Source organism: Phyllobates terribilis, unplaced genomic scaffold (genome assembly GCF_046119375.1).
Source record: "Phyllobates terribilis strain yellow unplaced genomic scaffold, ASM4611937v1 Scaffold_1__5_contigs__length_1240528914, whole genome shotgun sequence".
NCBI classification, from domain to species: Eukaryota; Metazoa; Chordata; class Amphibia; order Anura; family Dendrobatidae; genus Phyllobates; species Phyllobates terribilis.
Genome location: NW_027362761.1, coordinates 12,885,176 through 12,901,322, shown reverse-complemented (window position 1 = coordinate 12,901,322; position 16,147 = coordinate 12,885,176). Strand labels below are relative to the sequence as shown.

At 43.4% G+C, this 16,147-nt stretch overlaps 1 protein-coding gene across 1 annotated transcript in view; it reads right to left on the bottom strand.

Moving 5' to 3' along the window:
• The window catches only part of CDC34 (cell division cycle 34, ubiquitin conjugating enzyme), a 34,948-nt gene extending 19,944 nt beyond the window's left edge, over positions 1 to 15,004 (bottom strand). The window contains exon 1 of the mRNA XM_073655077.1: positions 14,585 to 15,004. Within this exon, the coding sequence (XP_073511178.1) occupies positions 14,585 to 14,767 (183 nt within the window). The 5' untranslated portion in view covers positions 14,768 to 15,004. The remainder of the gene's footprint in view (positions 1 to 14,584) is intronic.
• Positions 15,005 to 16,147: the final 1,143 nt, after the last annotated feature.

Here is a 16,147-nt window from a genome sequence, read left to right as displayed (position 1 = left end):
CATGACAGGTGTCTACAATCTTGTAATCAGTCAGTAGGTCTGTATATAGGGCTACAGATACTCACTGTGCTGTTTGGTGACATGGTGTGCAGGGCTGTGGAGTCGGAGTCGGTAGAAATGTACCGACTCCGACTTTAAAAAAAATGTATTAATATTTCATAATTGAACTTTCATATGAATTTTATAAATGTTACTCAAATATATATGTTCTATCAAACTATGAACAACAGTGATAAGCAGTTCTGCTGGAGATAGAGACATTTATTACTTCTTGTGTGTCACTGTTCTCCACTGCCCTTATCTAACCTTATACTTGGTTAACCTCATGCTGCCCCAACCCCCTACTTACAATGTATGAAACTGAAAGTGAAAATGTGTTGCAAATTCTTAGTAGTAAAGCTCCTCCTCTAGACTACATGTTTACTAGGTGTGCGCCTTCCAAGCATCTCACAGCTGCTACTCAGAAGAGGAAGACTGTAAGAAGTATTATCCTTTCAACAAACTTTGCATCAGTTAACTGTGAGTACATGAGGAATAACAGTATTACTGACCACTATATCAGTTGTACGACCTGGCAATAATTTTGTACAATTGTTTTGAGGAAAAATAATTGTCATTTGGATTGTGAATGCAGAATTAAAAACCTGAGAATGTCAAAGAAGCGTCACATTAAATCAGCTGTATTTGAACATTTCACCATCACTCAAGATAGAAAACATTGTCTGTCAGTGTATGACAAATGATCCAGACGAAAACAAATGCTGTGAAGCCAAGATCAGTGCATATTCAGGCAAAGATAAAAATGCTCCTACCAGAGCTTCTAATCTAAAGAGACATTTACAGCCCTTTCATCCAGAAGTACTGAAAGCAGTGGATGAGAAAGACTGCATCCAAACCAATGAACCAGTGCCCAGCTCTTCCAGCCAAACAAAGGAGCAGAGAACTTTGCAGCCATCAGTTGCAAGATATTTTGTCAGTGACAAAGTTACTGTGACAATGACAGTAGATACATTTAAAAAACAGATCATAGAGCTTGTTGTAAAGGATAGTGTGCCTATTTCATTATTTTCACGACCAGCTTTTATGTGTCTGAATGGGGAAATGGCCTGCAAGCTTGGTGTTTCTCTGGAGAGAGAGAGTATTAGAAAATTAGTAATTGAAGAAGCTTTTAAACAAAAGGAAGAACTTAAAAAAACTCTCAAGGGAAGCTTTCGGTTTCTTAAAATGGATGCCTGCACACGTCACAGAGTGAACTATTTTGCCATCAATGTCCGATTTGTTTGTGACAAAAATGAAATAGTTACCAAGACATTGGCAGTAAAAGACACCAAAGCTCATCACACCAGTGAGTTTCTCCAGGTCTTGGTGGAAAAGGTTCTGCAAGACTATGAACTTAAAAAAGAGCAAGTTCTTTCTGTCGTAACTGACAATGCTTCAAATATGATAAGTACTATTAAGCTAATGAATGAGAGTAATGATGGTGACCAGCAGCTAGAAGAACATTCTGGGTCCACAGACACAGAAATGTTTGAAATATAGGAACACAGTATTGTAACTGAGGAGAAAACTGAAGTTGCTTCAGATGAACAGAAACATGATAGTTTAGATGATCTTATTGAAACTGTGTCAATACGTTCTTTCATTCATCACATGCGCTGTGTTGTGCATACGCTACAGCTGGCTATAAGAGACAGTCTGCAAGAAGGACACGCTGCTGCACTGATTGGCAAGGTGAGAAAATTGGCTACTGTTGCCAGAACCCCTAAAGTTGACTCAATTTTGAAGAGACGTGCTGTAAAAGGGGCAATTATTGATCAAGCCACACGATGGGGCAGTACTTACTTAATGATTCAGCGCTTTGTTGAACTAAAAACCTTTCTTGTAGACATGGCTAACCCTCAACTGACGCTAAATGAAAGTCAGTGGAATCAGGTGACTGAGCTGGAAAATTTGCTAGAGCACCCATTTACAGTGACTAAAAAATTACAAGCAGAGGACTTAACTCCAGGTATTTTCTTAAAGGAGTGGAAGAACCTGATGTTTCGCCTGTCCCAAAGAGGAGGGTTAATTGCAAGTGGCATTGCTACATCAATGAAACGGAGAGAGGAGCTACTATTACAAAATAACATTCTTTTGGCAGCTGTTTATGTAGACCCAATGCATCGAATTCTTCTAGATGATCAACAGCTAACTAAAGGAAAAGAAGCTCTGTTTGAAATAGCAGTAAAGATGAAAGGGTTGCAGAACAGGCAGGAGGAACAAGAAGAATTTGGTCGTCCTGCCACATCTTCACCCTCATCATCAACTGATGAAGAATTTAATTTCGAAAAATATTTGGATCACAAGGACCGTGCAAAGCGTTCCCGCATAGAAGAAGAGTCATCCCCATCAAAGAACACAGCCAGTACATTTCAGCAGAATTTTTCATGTGCACTAAAAGAAATTGAGAAATTTGACCGTTCATCAAAAATAACAGTGCAACAAGCGATTCCTCTGTATCCTGACATTGTCAGAGATGTTGCCCGAGTGGTTACTGCTTTGCCACCAACCCAAGTTAGTGTAGAGAGGTTGTTCTCTGCTCTCAAAATAATTAGATCAGATTTGAGGGCATCCATGAAGGAGGATCTGACAGAGGCAATACTTTTTCTGAGGACAAATTTATAGATTTCTTCTTATTAACTGCATAACAGTGTTTATTGCATATTTACTTACAAGAGTTTAGAAAAGTTATTTGCTATATTCTAATTGTATTCTAATAAATATAGTTTTTGCTCTAAGTGGTCTGATTACTTATATGATGCTGAGAAACTGAATAAGCACGATGTTAATATTTTACAACAGTAAATTTATTGTTACGAATTGACCATTTATGAAGCAGTCGGAGTCGGAAACTGATAAAATCCAGGAGTCGGAGTCGGAACTGTGGCTTACCGACTCCACAGCCCTGATGGTGTGTACCACACTCAACATAGACCAGAGGAAGCAATGGAAAGAGTTGTCTCAAGAGATTAGAAAGAAAATTATAGACAAGCATGTTAAAGGTAAAGGTTGTAAGACCATCTCCAAGCAGCTTGATGTTCCTGTGACTACAGTTGCACATATTCAGAGATTTAAGATCCATGGGACTGTAGCCAACCTCCCTGGACGTAGCCACAGGAGGAAAATTGATGACAAATCAAAGAGACAGATAATGCGAATGGTAACCAAAGAGCCCAGGATAACTTCTAAAGAGATTAAAGGTGAACTTCAAGCTCAAGGATCATCAGTGTCAGATCGCACCATCCATCGTTGTTTGATCCAAAAATCATAAAAAAGCCAGACTTGAATTTGCCAAACTACATGTTGATAAACCACAAAGCTTCTGGGAGAATGTCCTACGGACAGATGAGACAAACATGGAAGTTTTTGGCAAGGCACATCAGCTCTATGTTCACAGACGGAAAAATGAAGCATATCAAGAAAAGAACACTGTCCCTACTGTGAAACATGGAGGAGGCTCTGTTGTGTTCTGGGGCTGCTTTGCTGCATCTGGCACAGGGTGTCTTGAATCTGTGCAGGGTACAATGAATTCTCAAGACTATCAAGGGATTCTAGAGAGAATATGCTACCCAGTGTCAGAAAGCTTGGTTTCAGTCGCAGGTCATGGGTCTTGCAACAGGATAATGACCCAAAACACACAGCTAAAAACACCCAAGAATGGCTAAGAGGAAAACATTGGACTATTCTGAAGTGGCCTTCTATGAGCCCTGACCTAAATCCTATTGAGCATCTTTGGAAAGAGCTGAAACATGCCGTCTGGAAAAGGCAACCTTCAAACACGAGACAACTGGAGGAGTTTGCTCATGAGGAGTGGGCCAAAATACCTGTCGAGAGGTGCAGAAGTCTCATTGACAGTTACAGGAATTGTTTGATTGCAGTGATTGTCTCAAAAGGTTGTTCAACAAAATATTAAGTTAAGAGGACCATCATTTCTGTCCAGGCCTATTTCATGGAAAGCAATGTCTGACTTTCATTTGTTCATTTTCATAGATTTTTAATTTATTATTACTTTTGTCAGATTCAAGTTATTTCTGTGACCATTGTGGGTTTCTCTTTCATTAAACGAGGGGTACCAACAATTTTGACCACGTGTGTATGTCATGGCGATTGTCCGCGCACAGGAGTGGTTTCATCTGAATCACGTCACTTGAAGATTTCGATGGAAACCTCGATGTAAGTACTCAGCGTAGAGCGCAGGATAAATGTGATCCGAAATGTTATGTAAAATGTTCCCCATAAAAGCTTCAAATCAATCCACAAAAAAAGCAAGTCCCCACTCAGGTCTGTCATTTGTTAATAGAAATATAGGGGGCTTCCACGTTACTGGTAGTAAAAAGGCTCTGGAAAAGTGCTATGGCTCCTCACTCCCAGAAGGAATTCAGTAAATTCTGTGCTCCCAAATCCAAAAAGCCGCCCTCCCTTCTGAGCACCACAGTGTGCCTAAACCACAATTAGGGTCCACATGTTTGGCATTTCTGTAGCGATGAGAGCCCACCTAATTTACGGGTGCGTGTCTCCAGAAACATTAGCTGAGAACTACCACGTACTGGGCACTACAATGTACTGGTGACAATGGCAGTTTGCAATTTTTATTCAGCAACATTCACTGTTGCTTGTGTCTGGAAAACACCTATGGAGTCAAAATAGTCACTACACTTGTAGATAAATTCCCAATGGGGTATAATTTCCAAAATGGGGTCACTTGAGGGGTAATTCTGCTCTTCTAGCACTTAGGGGCTCATGGGGTCACTTATGGGGGGGGGGGTTCTGCTGTTCTGGCACCTCAGGGGCTCTGCCAATGTTACATGGCACCCTCAAACCAGTTGTGACGATACAGCTTAAAATCTTAATAAACCAGACGTTTAGATTGTTAATCCAAGAGAAATACACTATTATCTTTGTGTATGCCTGGTCAATAAGAACAGACCAGTATTTATATAACCCTGATTGCTGTCTCCTCTTTGATTCTGAAACAATAATGTTGATTTAAAGAGCCCACTGTATGCCAAATATGTAAATTGATTAACCTTTGTTGACCCTGTGGCTTATTGACTCAGATGCCAGGAGGACAAACTAAGCAAATTCATTAAATGCTCAATGAGACATGAGGCAGCCCCCCCCCCCCCCCCAACCTGTGGATGTGTGCTTAAAAAGTACATGTGCTTTTGTAGCAGAGAGAATTGGAAGAGAAATTGGAGAGAGACTTTACAGGGAGAGTCATGGATCAGACTCTCTGAGAACATCAGCTTGGAAGTATGGCTTTACCCAAAGAGACAAGCATATGGATTCTACATGATTCTAGCCTAAGGGTATATATCCCTGACTGGAAAGATACAAATCTGCACCATTAATCATCAGAGAGACCATGGATACATTCGGGGAGACCAGGATGGGACGTTGAAGTCACCTGGCCCCATGGATATGTTGTTTGAGGTTGCCAGGAGGGACCCACTGGTCGCCTGGAACCCATGGAGACATTTGGAGAAGCCAGATTGGGACCCACCGGTCATCTGGCCCCATGGAAACTCTCGGAGAGGCCAGGATAGGACCCTCGGATCTCCTGGCCTTGTAACTCGATGGACTGCTATCTTCCTAAGCTTGCCGCTACCTCCTCTCTGTGGGGCCCCCCAGAAGAGGGGGGCCACTGGTTCAGGTAGTTGGCCCTGGAAGTCCGAAAGTCGCAGCTGTTCTATCCCAGGCGGGCGGAGGGGAAGGGTGAGGACTGTGTAATGTTGTACCATCTTGGGTATTTGCTGGGACTGTTCTATGTGTTTATTGCCCGCTTTGTGGTTCAATAAAATATTGCCACGCTGTTTTACCATCACCCTGTGTTGTCCGAGTAGTGTTACGCCCACGGAAGAGCCCAGGTCTTCACACCAGTGCAGGAAAATCTGAACTCCAATATGTCGCTCCTTCGCTTCTGACCTTTGCACTGTGCATCAAAAGTAGGTTTCGACCACACATGGGGTATAGGTGTAATCAGGAAACTGCATAACAAATTTTGGGGTCCATTTTCTCCTGCTATCCTAGTGAATGAAAAAAGTGGGGGCTAAAACAACACTTTTGTGGGAAAAATAATTTCTCATTTTCACGGCTCTGGGTTATAAACTTCTGTGAAGTGCCTGGGGGTTCAAAGTGCTCACCACACATCTATATACATTCCTTGAGGGGTTTAGTTTCCAAAATGGGGTCATTTGTAAAGGGTTTACACTGTTTAGGCACATCAGGGGCTCTCCAAAAGCGACATGGCGTCCGCTAATGATTCCAGACAATTTTGACCTCTAAAGGGCAAATGGTGCTCCTTCACTTCCGAGCCGTGAACCCAAACAGCAGTTTTCCTCCATATTTTGGGTATCGGCGTACTCAGGAGAAACTGCACAACAAATTTTGGGGTCCATTTTCTTGTATTACCCTTGTGAAAATAAAAATATTTTGGTCTAAAGTAAAATGTTCATTTTTTCCTTCCACATTCCATTAATTCCTGTGAAGCACCTGAAGGGTTAATAAACTTCTTGAATGTGGTTTTGAGGCTGCGTGCCCACGATGCTTTTTTCATGCATTTCCGCAGCGGAAACGCCTCAAAAACGCATGGTAATCCGCACCCCATGGTCCCCAATGGCATTCCGCAATGTCAATGCACATGCTGCGGATTTTTCCGCAGCGTTTCTGCAGCGCAAATAAATCCACAGCATGTTCATTAATTTTGCGGAAGCGCAGCGGAATGGCCGCCATTGACTTGCATTGAGATGCATAGAATCCGTGTCTGTACATTTGTACAAGCGGCTTCTATGCGTCTCTATGTGCGGATGGTACCCAGTTCTGGAGGAGAGGAGACTCTCATCCAGACCTGGGTACCATTGTACCTGTAAAAAAAGAATAAAATAATAAATAAAGTTTATATTCACCTGTCCGGCGGCTTCTCTCTGCATGCCGGCAGCGCTTCTCCTTCCAGGACCTGAGATGACGTCGCGGTCATGTGACCGCAGGCTGTCTCGCGAGAGCCCGGCAACCAGGAAGAAGCCAGGAAGAGCGCTGCAGCACACGCGGCGGGGGATCGGGGGTGAGTATAGCTTTATTTTTATGGTCACACTGTATAAATCCATGCCGTTTGCATGGATTTATACAGTGTGACCTAGTTGTCAAGCACTTTCCAAGTGATGCTATCGCCTGGAAAGTGCTGGTCAGTCCGCATGCGGAAACACATGCGTTAACGCATGTGGATGCGCATGTGAATCCGCATGTATTCTGCAGGAAAGCGTTTTTTCTGCTAGGGAGATGCAGAAATGCTGCAGAAATTTTCTGCTTCATTTCAGCATCGTGGGCACATAGCCTGAGCCCCTTGAGGGGTACAGTTTTTAGAATGGTGTTACTTTTAGGTATTTTCTGTCATATAGACCCCCTCAAAGTCACTTCAAATATGATGTCGTCTCTAAAAAAATAGTTTTGTAAATTTTGTTGTAAAAATGAGAATCGATGGTCAACTTTTAACCCTTCTAACATAAAAAATGTTGTTGCAAAAATTGTACTGCTATAAAGTAGACATGTGGGAAATGTTATTAAGTATTTTGTGTGACATAACTCTCTGATTTAAGGGTAGAAAATTGAAAAGTTTCAAAATAACAAAATTTTCGCCAAATTGCCGATTTTTTCACAAATAAGGTAATTTCGAAAACATTTTACCGCTATCATGAAGTATAATGTCAAGAAAAAAAAACACAACAAAAACAAACAAACTTAGAATCAGTGGGATCAGTTGAAGCGCTCCAGAGTTACTACCAAAAAGTTACACTAGGCAGAATTTGGCCTGGTCATGAAGGTGAAAACAGGCTCGGGGTGAAGGGGTTAATGGGTGCAGAAAATATGCAACATCAAAAACTCACCAAAAGCTCATTGTGGGAACGTAGACTTAATAGTTTATTTTTATCAAATAAAATGCAAAGTGATTGAACAAAAGAGAAATCCAAATCATATCATTATTTGGTGTGACCACTCTTTATCTTCAAAACAGCATCAATTCTTCTAGGTACAATTCTACATAGTTTTTGAAGAAACTCATCATGATGGTTGTTCCAATCATCTTGAAGAACTAACCACAGATCTTCTGTGGATACAGGCTTCGCAAATGCTCCTGTCTTTTCATATAATCCCAGATAGACTAAAAGATGTACAGATCCAATCTCTGTGGGGCCATATAACTTCCAGGACTCCTTGTTACTCCTTACACAGAATATAGTTCTTAAAGACATTGGCTGTATGTTTGGAGTTTTTGTCCTGCTGTAGAATAAATTTGGAGCCAAGAATATAGAACGTAAGCTTGATATGTCTTTCTTCTGCTGCACTAAGTTTCCTTGACTGCATCTACAGTCCTCAATATTGCCCATTTCTTTTTGTCTTCAATGCTGAGAAATATAGGCAGATACTTCTCGATTACGCAATACCATCACGGAGGTGTCTCATTGGCTCAAAATTTATTCAGCAGAAGGAGTCAGTCCTGGAAGTGAGGATATGTCCCCAACAGAGCTCAACATCATTGAGTCTGTCTGGGATAAAGAGAGAAAAGTATTTGCACAAGCCTACATCCACAGAAGATCTGGGCTTAGTTTTCCACAATGTTTGGAATAACTTCCCTGCAGAGTTCCTTCCAAAACTGTGTGAAAGTGTACTTAGAAGAACGGGTGGTGTTTTGAAGGCCAAAGTGTGGTCACGCCAGATATTGATACAATTTAGATTTATCCAATTCGTTCACTTTGCATTTTGTTGATTGATAAAAAATAAACTATTAACACTTATATATTTTTTTTAAATCATTCTTACTTTGCAGCATTATCTCCACACCTTGCTAATACATATTGCACAGTACTGTAAAAGTCTGGAGGGTTACCTAAGATATATCACTGTAAAGCTGTTCAGTGGCATACGTTGGACATTGGCAATCATGGGAAAAAAGTAATACCACGACGTAAGTATTTTCTAATACAGTAAAAGAGTCACTTTTGGCCTTAGTTAGTTAATTAGGGTCTATTGCCAAGTTCAAAGTAAACCTGACCATTTACATATAGTGGCATGTGGTCACAGCTCTCCTACCATACACTCACATAGATTGAGTGTTCTGCCAAATGCTACAACCCCTGGCAAAAATTATGGAATCACCGGGCTCGGAGGATGTTCATTCAGTTATTTAATGTTGTTGAAAAAAAGCAGATCACAGACATGGCACAAAACTAAAGTCATTAGTTTGTTTGCCTTTAACAACCTTCCCATGTTGGTTGTATTTGGTCCATATTTTAGACTCAGCTGACTGTGAACAACCAACATCTTTTGCAACATTGCATGATGATTTACCTTCTTTTAAGAGTTTGATAATCCTCTCCTTTGTTTCAATTGACATCTCTCGTGTTGGAGCCATGATTCATGTCAGTCCACTTGGTGCAACAGCTCTCCAATGTGTGATCACTCCTTTTTGGATGCAGACTAACGAGCAGATCTAATTTGATGCAGGTGTTAGTTTTGGAAATGAAAATTTACAGGGTGATTCCATAATTTTTTCCCTCTGCTTGGTCTGAAAAAAATTACCCTTACTGAGTACCACATTTTTTTTCTTGATTTGTTTTAGTGTTTCTTAAAGCCATAAAGTTTCCATTTGAAATGACTTTAGTTTTGTGTCATGTCTGTGATCTGCTTTTTTTCAACAACATTAAACAACTGAATGAACATCCTCCGAGCCCGGTGATTCCATAATTTTTGCCAGGGGTTGTAATAATCAGAAAAGATGCAAGATCAGAGACATTTACAAAAAAGAAAAACTATGAAACTATAAAAATATAATAAAGAAAAAAGCACTATCTGCTTGTGGAAAGTGGCATACTATCAGCCGTCATCTGCCAAAGAAAACGGCAACAAGTCGGCTGTTGTTCAATGCAGTTCATGGTACTGAAAACATTTCTAACAAATATCGTAGTGGTGCAGCATCCTGTCAAATTTGCTTTAAGGTGGAATCACTGCCAGCATCATTAAAAAAACAGCACTGCCGATGGTAATGCTGTTAATTGAACAGAATTTAGAAGTACATCCATCCGAAAAAGGAACTATAAGGGAAGCAGAGGGAAGGAAGGTGAGTAGAAGTGCTTATTTTTTCATTTGTGCAGTGATAGGGGGCCATGCTTACCAGGATGGGGGGGCATGCATAGCAGGATAGGTGGGCAGCACGGTGGCTCAGTGGTTAGCACTGCAGCCTTGCAGCACTGGGGTCCTGGGTTCATATCCATCCAAGCACATCATCTGCAAGGAGTTTGTATGTTCTCCCAGTGTTTGCGTGGGTTTCCTCTGGGTTCTCCGGTTTCCTCCCACACTCCAAAAACATACTGATAGGGAATTTAGATTGTGAGCCCCAATGAGGACAGTGCTGATATTGTCTGAATTGTAAAGCGCTGCGGAATATGTTGGAGCTACAGTACAGACCAAAAGTTTGGACACACCTTCTCATTTAAAGATTTTTCTGTATTTTCATGACTATGAAAATTGTACATTCACACTGAAGGCATCAAAACTAGGAATTAACACATGTGGAATTATATACTTAACAAAAAAGTGTGAAACAACTGAAAATATGTCTTATATTCTAGGTTCTTCAAAGTAGCCACCTTTTGCTTTGAAGACTGCTTTGCACACTCTTGGCATTCTCTTGATGAGCTTCAAGAGGTAGTCTCCGGAAATGGTCTTCCAACAATCTTGAAGGAGTTCCCAGAGATGCTTAGCACTTGTTGGCCCTTTTGCCTTCACTCTGCGGTCCAGCTCACCCCAAACCATCTCGATTGGGTTCAGGTCTGGTGACTGTGGAGGCCAGGTCATCTGGCGTAGCACCCCATCACTCTCCTTCTTGGTCAAATAGCCCTTACACAGCCTGGAGGTGTGTTTGGGGTCATTGTCCTGTTGAAAAATAAATGATGGTCCAACTAAACGCAAACCGGATGGAATAGCATGTCGCTGCAAGATTCTGTGGTAGCCATGCTGGTTCAGTATGCCTTCAATTTTGAATAAATCCCCAACAGTGTCACCAGCAAAGCACCATCACACCTCCTCCTCCATGCTTCACGGTGGGAACCAGGCATGTAGAGTCCATCCGTTCACCTTTTCTGCGTCGCACAAAGACACGGTGGTTGGAACCAAAGATCTCAAATTTGGACTCATCAGACCAAAGCACAGATTTCCACTTGTCTAATGTCCATTCCTTGTGTTCTTTAGCCCAAACAAGCCTCTTCTGCTTGTTGCCGGTCCTTAGCAATGGTTTCCTAGCAGCTATTTTACCATGAAGGCCTGCTGCACAAAGTCTCCTTTTAATAGTTGTTGTACAGATGTGTCTGCTTCTAGAACTCTTGTGTGGCATTGACCTGGTCTCTAATCTGAGCTGCTGTTAACCTGCGATTTCTGAGGCAGGTGACTCGGATAAACTTATCCTCAGAAGCAGAGGTGACTCTTGGTCTTCCTTTCCTGGGGCGGTCCTCATGTGAGCCAGTTTCTTTGTAGCGCTTGATGGTTTTTGCAACTGCACTTGGGGACACTTTCAAAGTTTGCCCAATTTTTCGGACTGACTGACCTTCATTTCTTAAAGTAATGATGGCCACTCGTTTTTCTTTACTTAGAATTTGCATTATGGCAAGAAAAAAGCAGCTAACAGTCTATTCAGACTATCAGCTGTGTATCCACCTGACTTCTGCACAACACAACTGATGGTCCCAACCCCATTTATAAGGCAAGAAATCCCACTTATTAAACCTGACAGGGCACACCTGTGAAGTGAAAACCATTTCCGGTGACTACCTCTTGAAGCTCATCAAGAGAATGCCACGAGTGTGCAAAGCAGTCATCAAAGCAAAAGGTGGCTACTTTGAAGAACCTAGAATATAAGACATATGTTCAGTTGTAAGTATATAATTCCACATGTGTTAATTCATAGTTTTGATGCCTTCAGTGTGAATGTACAATTTTCAAAGTCATGAAAATACAGAAAAATCTTTAAATGAGGTGTGTCTAAACTTTTGGTCTGTGAATATTCCTGTACGTATACGTGTCCCCTGTGGATATTCCTGTACGTACACGTATCCCCTGCGGATATTCCTATAGGTATACGTGTCCCCTGTGGATATTCCAGTACGTCTACGTGTCCCCTGTGGATATTCCTGTACGTCTACGTGTCCCCTGTGGATATTCCTGTACGTATACGTGTCCCCTGTGGACATTCCAGTACGTATACGTGTCCCCTGTGGACATTCCTGTAGGTATACATGTCCCCTGTGGACATTCCTGTACGTGTCCCCTGTGGATAGTCCTGTAGGTATACGTGTCCCCTGTGGATATTCCTGTACGTGTCCCCTGTGGATATTCCTGTAGGTATACGTGTCCCCTGTGGATATTCCTGTACGTGTCCCCTGTGGATATTCTTGTAGGTATACGTGTCCCCTGTGGATATTCCTGTAGGTATAAGTGTCCCCTGTGGATATTCCTGTAGGTATAAGTGTCCCCTGTGTATATTCCTATACGTATAAGTGTCCCCTGTGGATATTCCTATACGTATAAGTGTCCCCTGTGGATATTCCTGTAGGTATGCGTGTCCCCTGTGGATATTCTTGTAGGTATGCGTGTCCCCTGTGGATATTCTTGTAGGTATGCGTGTCCCCTGTGGATATTCTTGTAGGTATGCGTGTCCCCTGTGGATATTCCTGTAGGTATAAGTGTCCCCTGTGGATATTCCTATACGTATAAGTGTCCCCTGTGGATATTCCTGTAGGTATACGTGTCTCCTGTGGATATTCCTGTAGGTTTACGTGTCTCCTGTGGATATTCCTGTAGGTTTACGTGTCTCCTGTGGATATTCCTGTAGGTTTACGTGTCCCCTGTGGATATTCTTGTAGGTATGCGTGTCCCCTGTGGATATTCTTGTAGGTATGCGTGTCCCCTGTGGATATTCTTGTAGGTATGCGTGTCCCCTGTGGATATTCTTGTAGGTATGCGTGTCCCCTGTGGATATTCTTGTAGGTATGTGTGTCCCCTGTGGATATTCTTGTAGGTATGCGTGTCCCCTGTGGATATTCCTGTACGTATACGTGTCCCCTGTGGATATTCCTATACGTATAAGTGTCCCCTGTGGATATTCTTGTAGGTATACGTGTCTCCTGTGGATATTCCTGTAGGTATACGTGTCCCCTGTGGATATTCTTGTAGGTATGCGTGTCCCCTGTGGATATTCCTGTACGTGCCCCCTGTGGATATTCTTGTAGGTATGCGTGTCCCCTGTGGATATTCTTGTAGGTATGCGTGTCCCCTGTGGATATTCTTGTAGGTATGCGTGTCCCCTGTGGATATTCCTGTACGTGCCCCCTGTGGATATTCTTGTAGGTATGCGTGTCCCCTGTGGATATTCTTGTAGGTATGCGTGTCCCCTGTGCATATTCTTGTAGGTATGCGTGTCCCCTGTGGATATTCTTGTAGGTATGTGTGTCCCCTGTGGATATTCTTGTAGGTATGCGTGTCCCCTGTGGATATTCCTGTACGTATACGTGTCCCCTGTGGATATTCCTATACGTATAAGTGTCCCCTGTGGATATTCTTGTAGGTATACGTGTCTCCTGTGGATATTCCTGTAGGTATACGTGTCCCCTGTGGATATTCTTGTAGGTATGCGTGTCCCCTGTGGATATTCTTGTAGGTATGCGTGTCCCCTGTGGATATTCTTGTAGGTATGCGTGTCCCCTGTGGATATTCTTGTAGGTATGCGTGTCTCCTGTGGATATTCTTGTAGGTATACGTGTCTCCTGTGGATATTCCTGTAGGTATACGTGTCTCCTGTGGATATTCCTGTAGGTATATGTGTCCCCTGTGGATATTCTTGTAGGTATGCGTGTCCCCTGTGGATATTCTTGTAGGTATGCGTGTCCCCTGTGGATATTCTTGTAGGCATGCGTGTCCCCTGTGGATATTCTTGTAGGCATGCGTGTCCCCTGTGGATATTCTTGTAGGTATGCGTGTCCCCTGTGGATATTCTTGTAGGTATGCGTGTCCCCTGTGGATATTCTTGTAGGTATGCGTGTCCCCTGTGGATATTCCTGTACGTGTCCCCTGTGGATATTCTTGTAGGTATGCGTGTCCCCTGTGGATATTCCTGTACGTATATGTGCACAAGTTCTCCGCTGATGTGTGTATGTATTTGTAACCCTTATGGGCATAAGACAGTCTAATGTTTGCGGAGCCACAGACTGTCCCTTGACTACTGATACCAGTGACACAGGGATCGCGAATTGTGGGTCTGAACCTTTGGGATCCGGCCTTACAATCTACCACAGACCCGGCTGATGCTGAGCTCTTCTATGGCACTGGGGTCCCCGTCCCGGAGGCTTTGTTGCGGGGTAGACAATAGAGCGGAGGCCCCTGTACTACACACGGTGCTTCCTTTGTTCCAGTGGCAGGGTAGTCAGCTCCCACCATGTCACTCTGACCCCCAATAACTGGAGCAGTTCAGCCCTGTGGCACCTGACCCATCCCCCTTCCTCACCTTGAAGTACCCCCCTTCATAGAAGGTGTTGGGGGGGCCGAATATCGCCACCTCCCAGTTGTACAAATCCGCCTCATCCACCAGGGTGACCCGGAACCCCTCCACTGGCTCCTCCTGCAGCCCCTTCAGCTCCAACAGCAGCGCCTTCTGGGAGCTGGGCACCGGCAATGATGGCCGGGCCATAGTGATCTTTCTTCTTGGGGCCTCCGGTGTCCTCCGCGCACTGCACGCTGGGATCGCTAGTTCTGATCGGGTGGGTGTGAGGGGATCTGTCAGGACATGTCACTGAATGCGGAGCTGAAGGGCGGATGGGGCAGCGGGTGAGGGGGCTCTCGGAGGTGCGGACTACAACTCCCAGCACTGAGGAGGCGGCCGTGTGATGTCACGGAGGGGCTGTCTTCAGTAGGGCGGAGCGAAGATGTCACTATGCTCCATGCAGCTGTTTGTAGCACATCACCGCAAACACATACGTCGTAATGGTGCCGGCGTCCAGTCACTCACTGTTTAAAGGGACAGCGACCTAATAGGCTGTGTAGAGACGCCCCATTAGCACTGCCCTACCTCACACGCCTCCACTTCACCTTTGTGCCAACATTCCTTTGATCTCCCCTGTAAATTCATGAGGAAAAAGTGTACTTTAAAGAATTGTCCATCCGAAATATAAACAGTACCAGTGGCACGGATGGGGTGACACTAAAGCCTGTCACACGCCTGCGCTGTAGCCTAGGAGGTCTGGGCTAGTAACTGTTCTGTCACACAATAGCTGACATCTGTGATTGGCTGCAGCGGACAGTTGACTGGAAAGGCACATCAGCAAACCTGCCCAAGATGCCCTATTCTTGCTATGTGACCGCTGCAGCCAATCGCAGGCTTCAGCGGCCTCTGCCAGCAGATCAATGACCTTATTGCTTCTGGACCTAATCCAGACCACCAAATCAGCTGGCAATGGATCCAAGGCAGTGAGGACAGGGGAATTGGCCAGATTTCCTATTTTCACCTCATCCTTGCTAACATTGATTTTTTCATTTAAAAGGACTCTGTCAGCACAGTGACTATTAAAGGGAACCTGTCACGTCCTAGCTATTATCTACACTGCCCCTATTGCTTGGTTAGTGATGTGCATCACTAACAAGCTTTTTTTTCATTAAAATCAGTGGTAGTATAATGATTTTATAACCTTATATATACTTTGTCCTACCTGCTCGTATTCAGTCATAGGGGTGTGCTTGTCATATTCAGTCATGGGCAGCCCCGCATTGTTAGTGCTGGCGCCGCCCATGGATTTAAATACTGCTGGGCAAGGTTGTGTCTACATCGGAGGGTATTACTAAGGCCCTCACTCCAGCAACTCTGATCTACTCACATCAGCAGTGAAGCGTCTAGATCAGAGTGGCTAAAGTGAGGAGCACAAAAAATCACCTCCGATCTAGACACAACCATGCCGGGAGCAGTATTCAAATCCATGGGCGGCACCAGCAGTGACTGAATGAGAGAATCACACCCCTATGACTGAATACAGCAGGTAGGATCTAAGTATATATAAGGTTATAAAATTATACTACC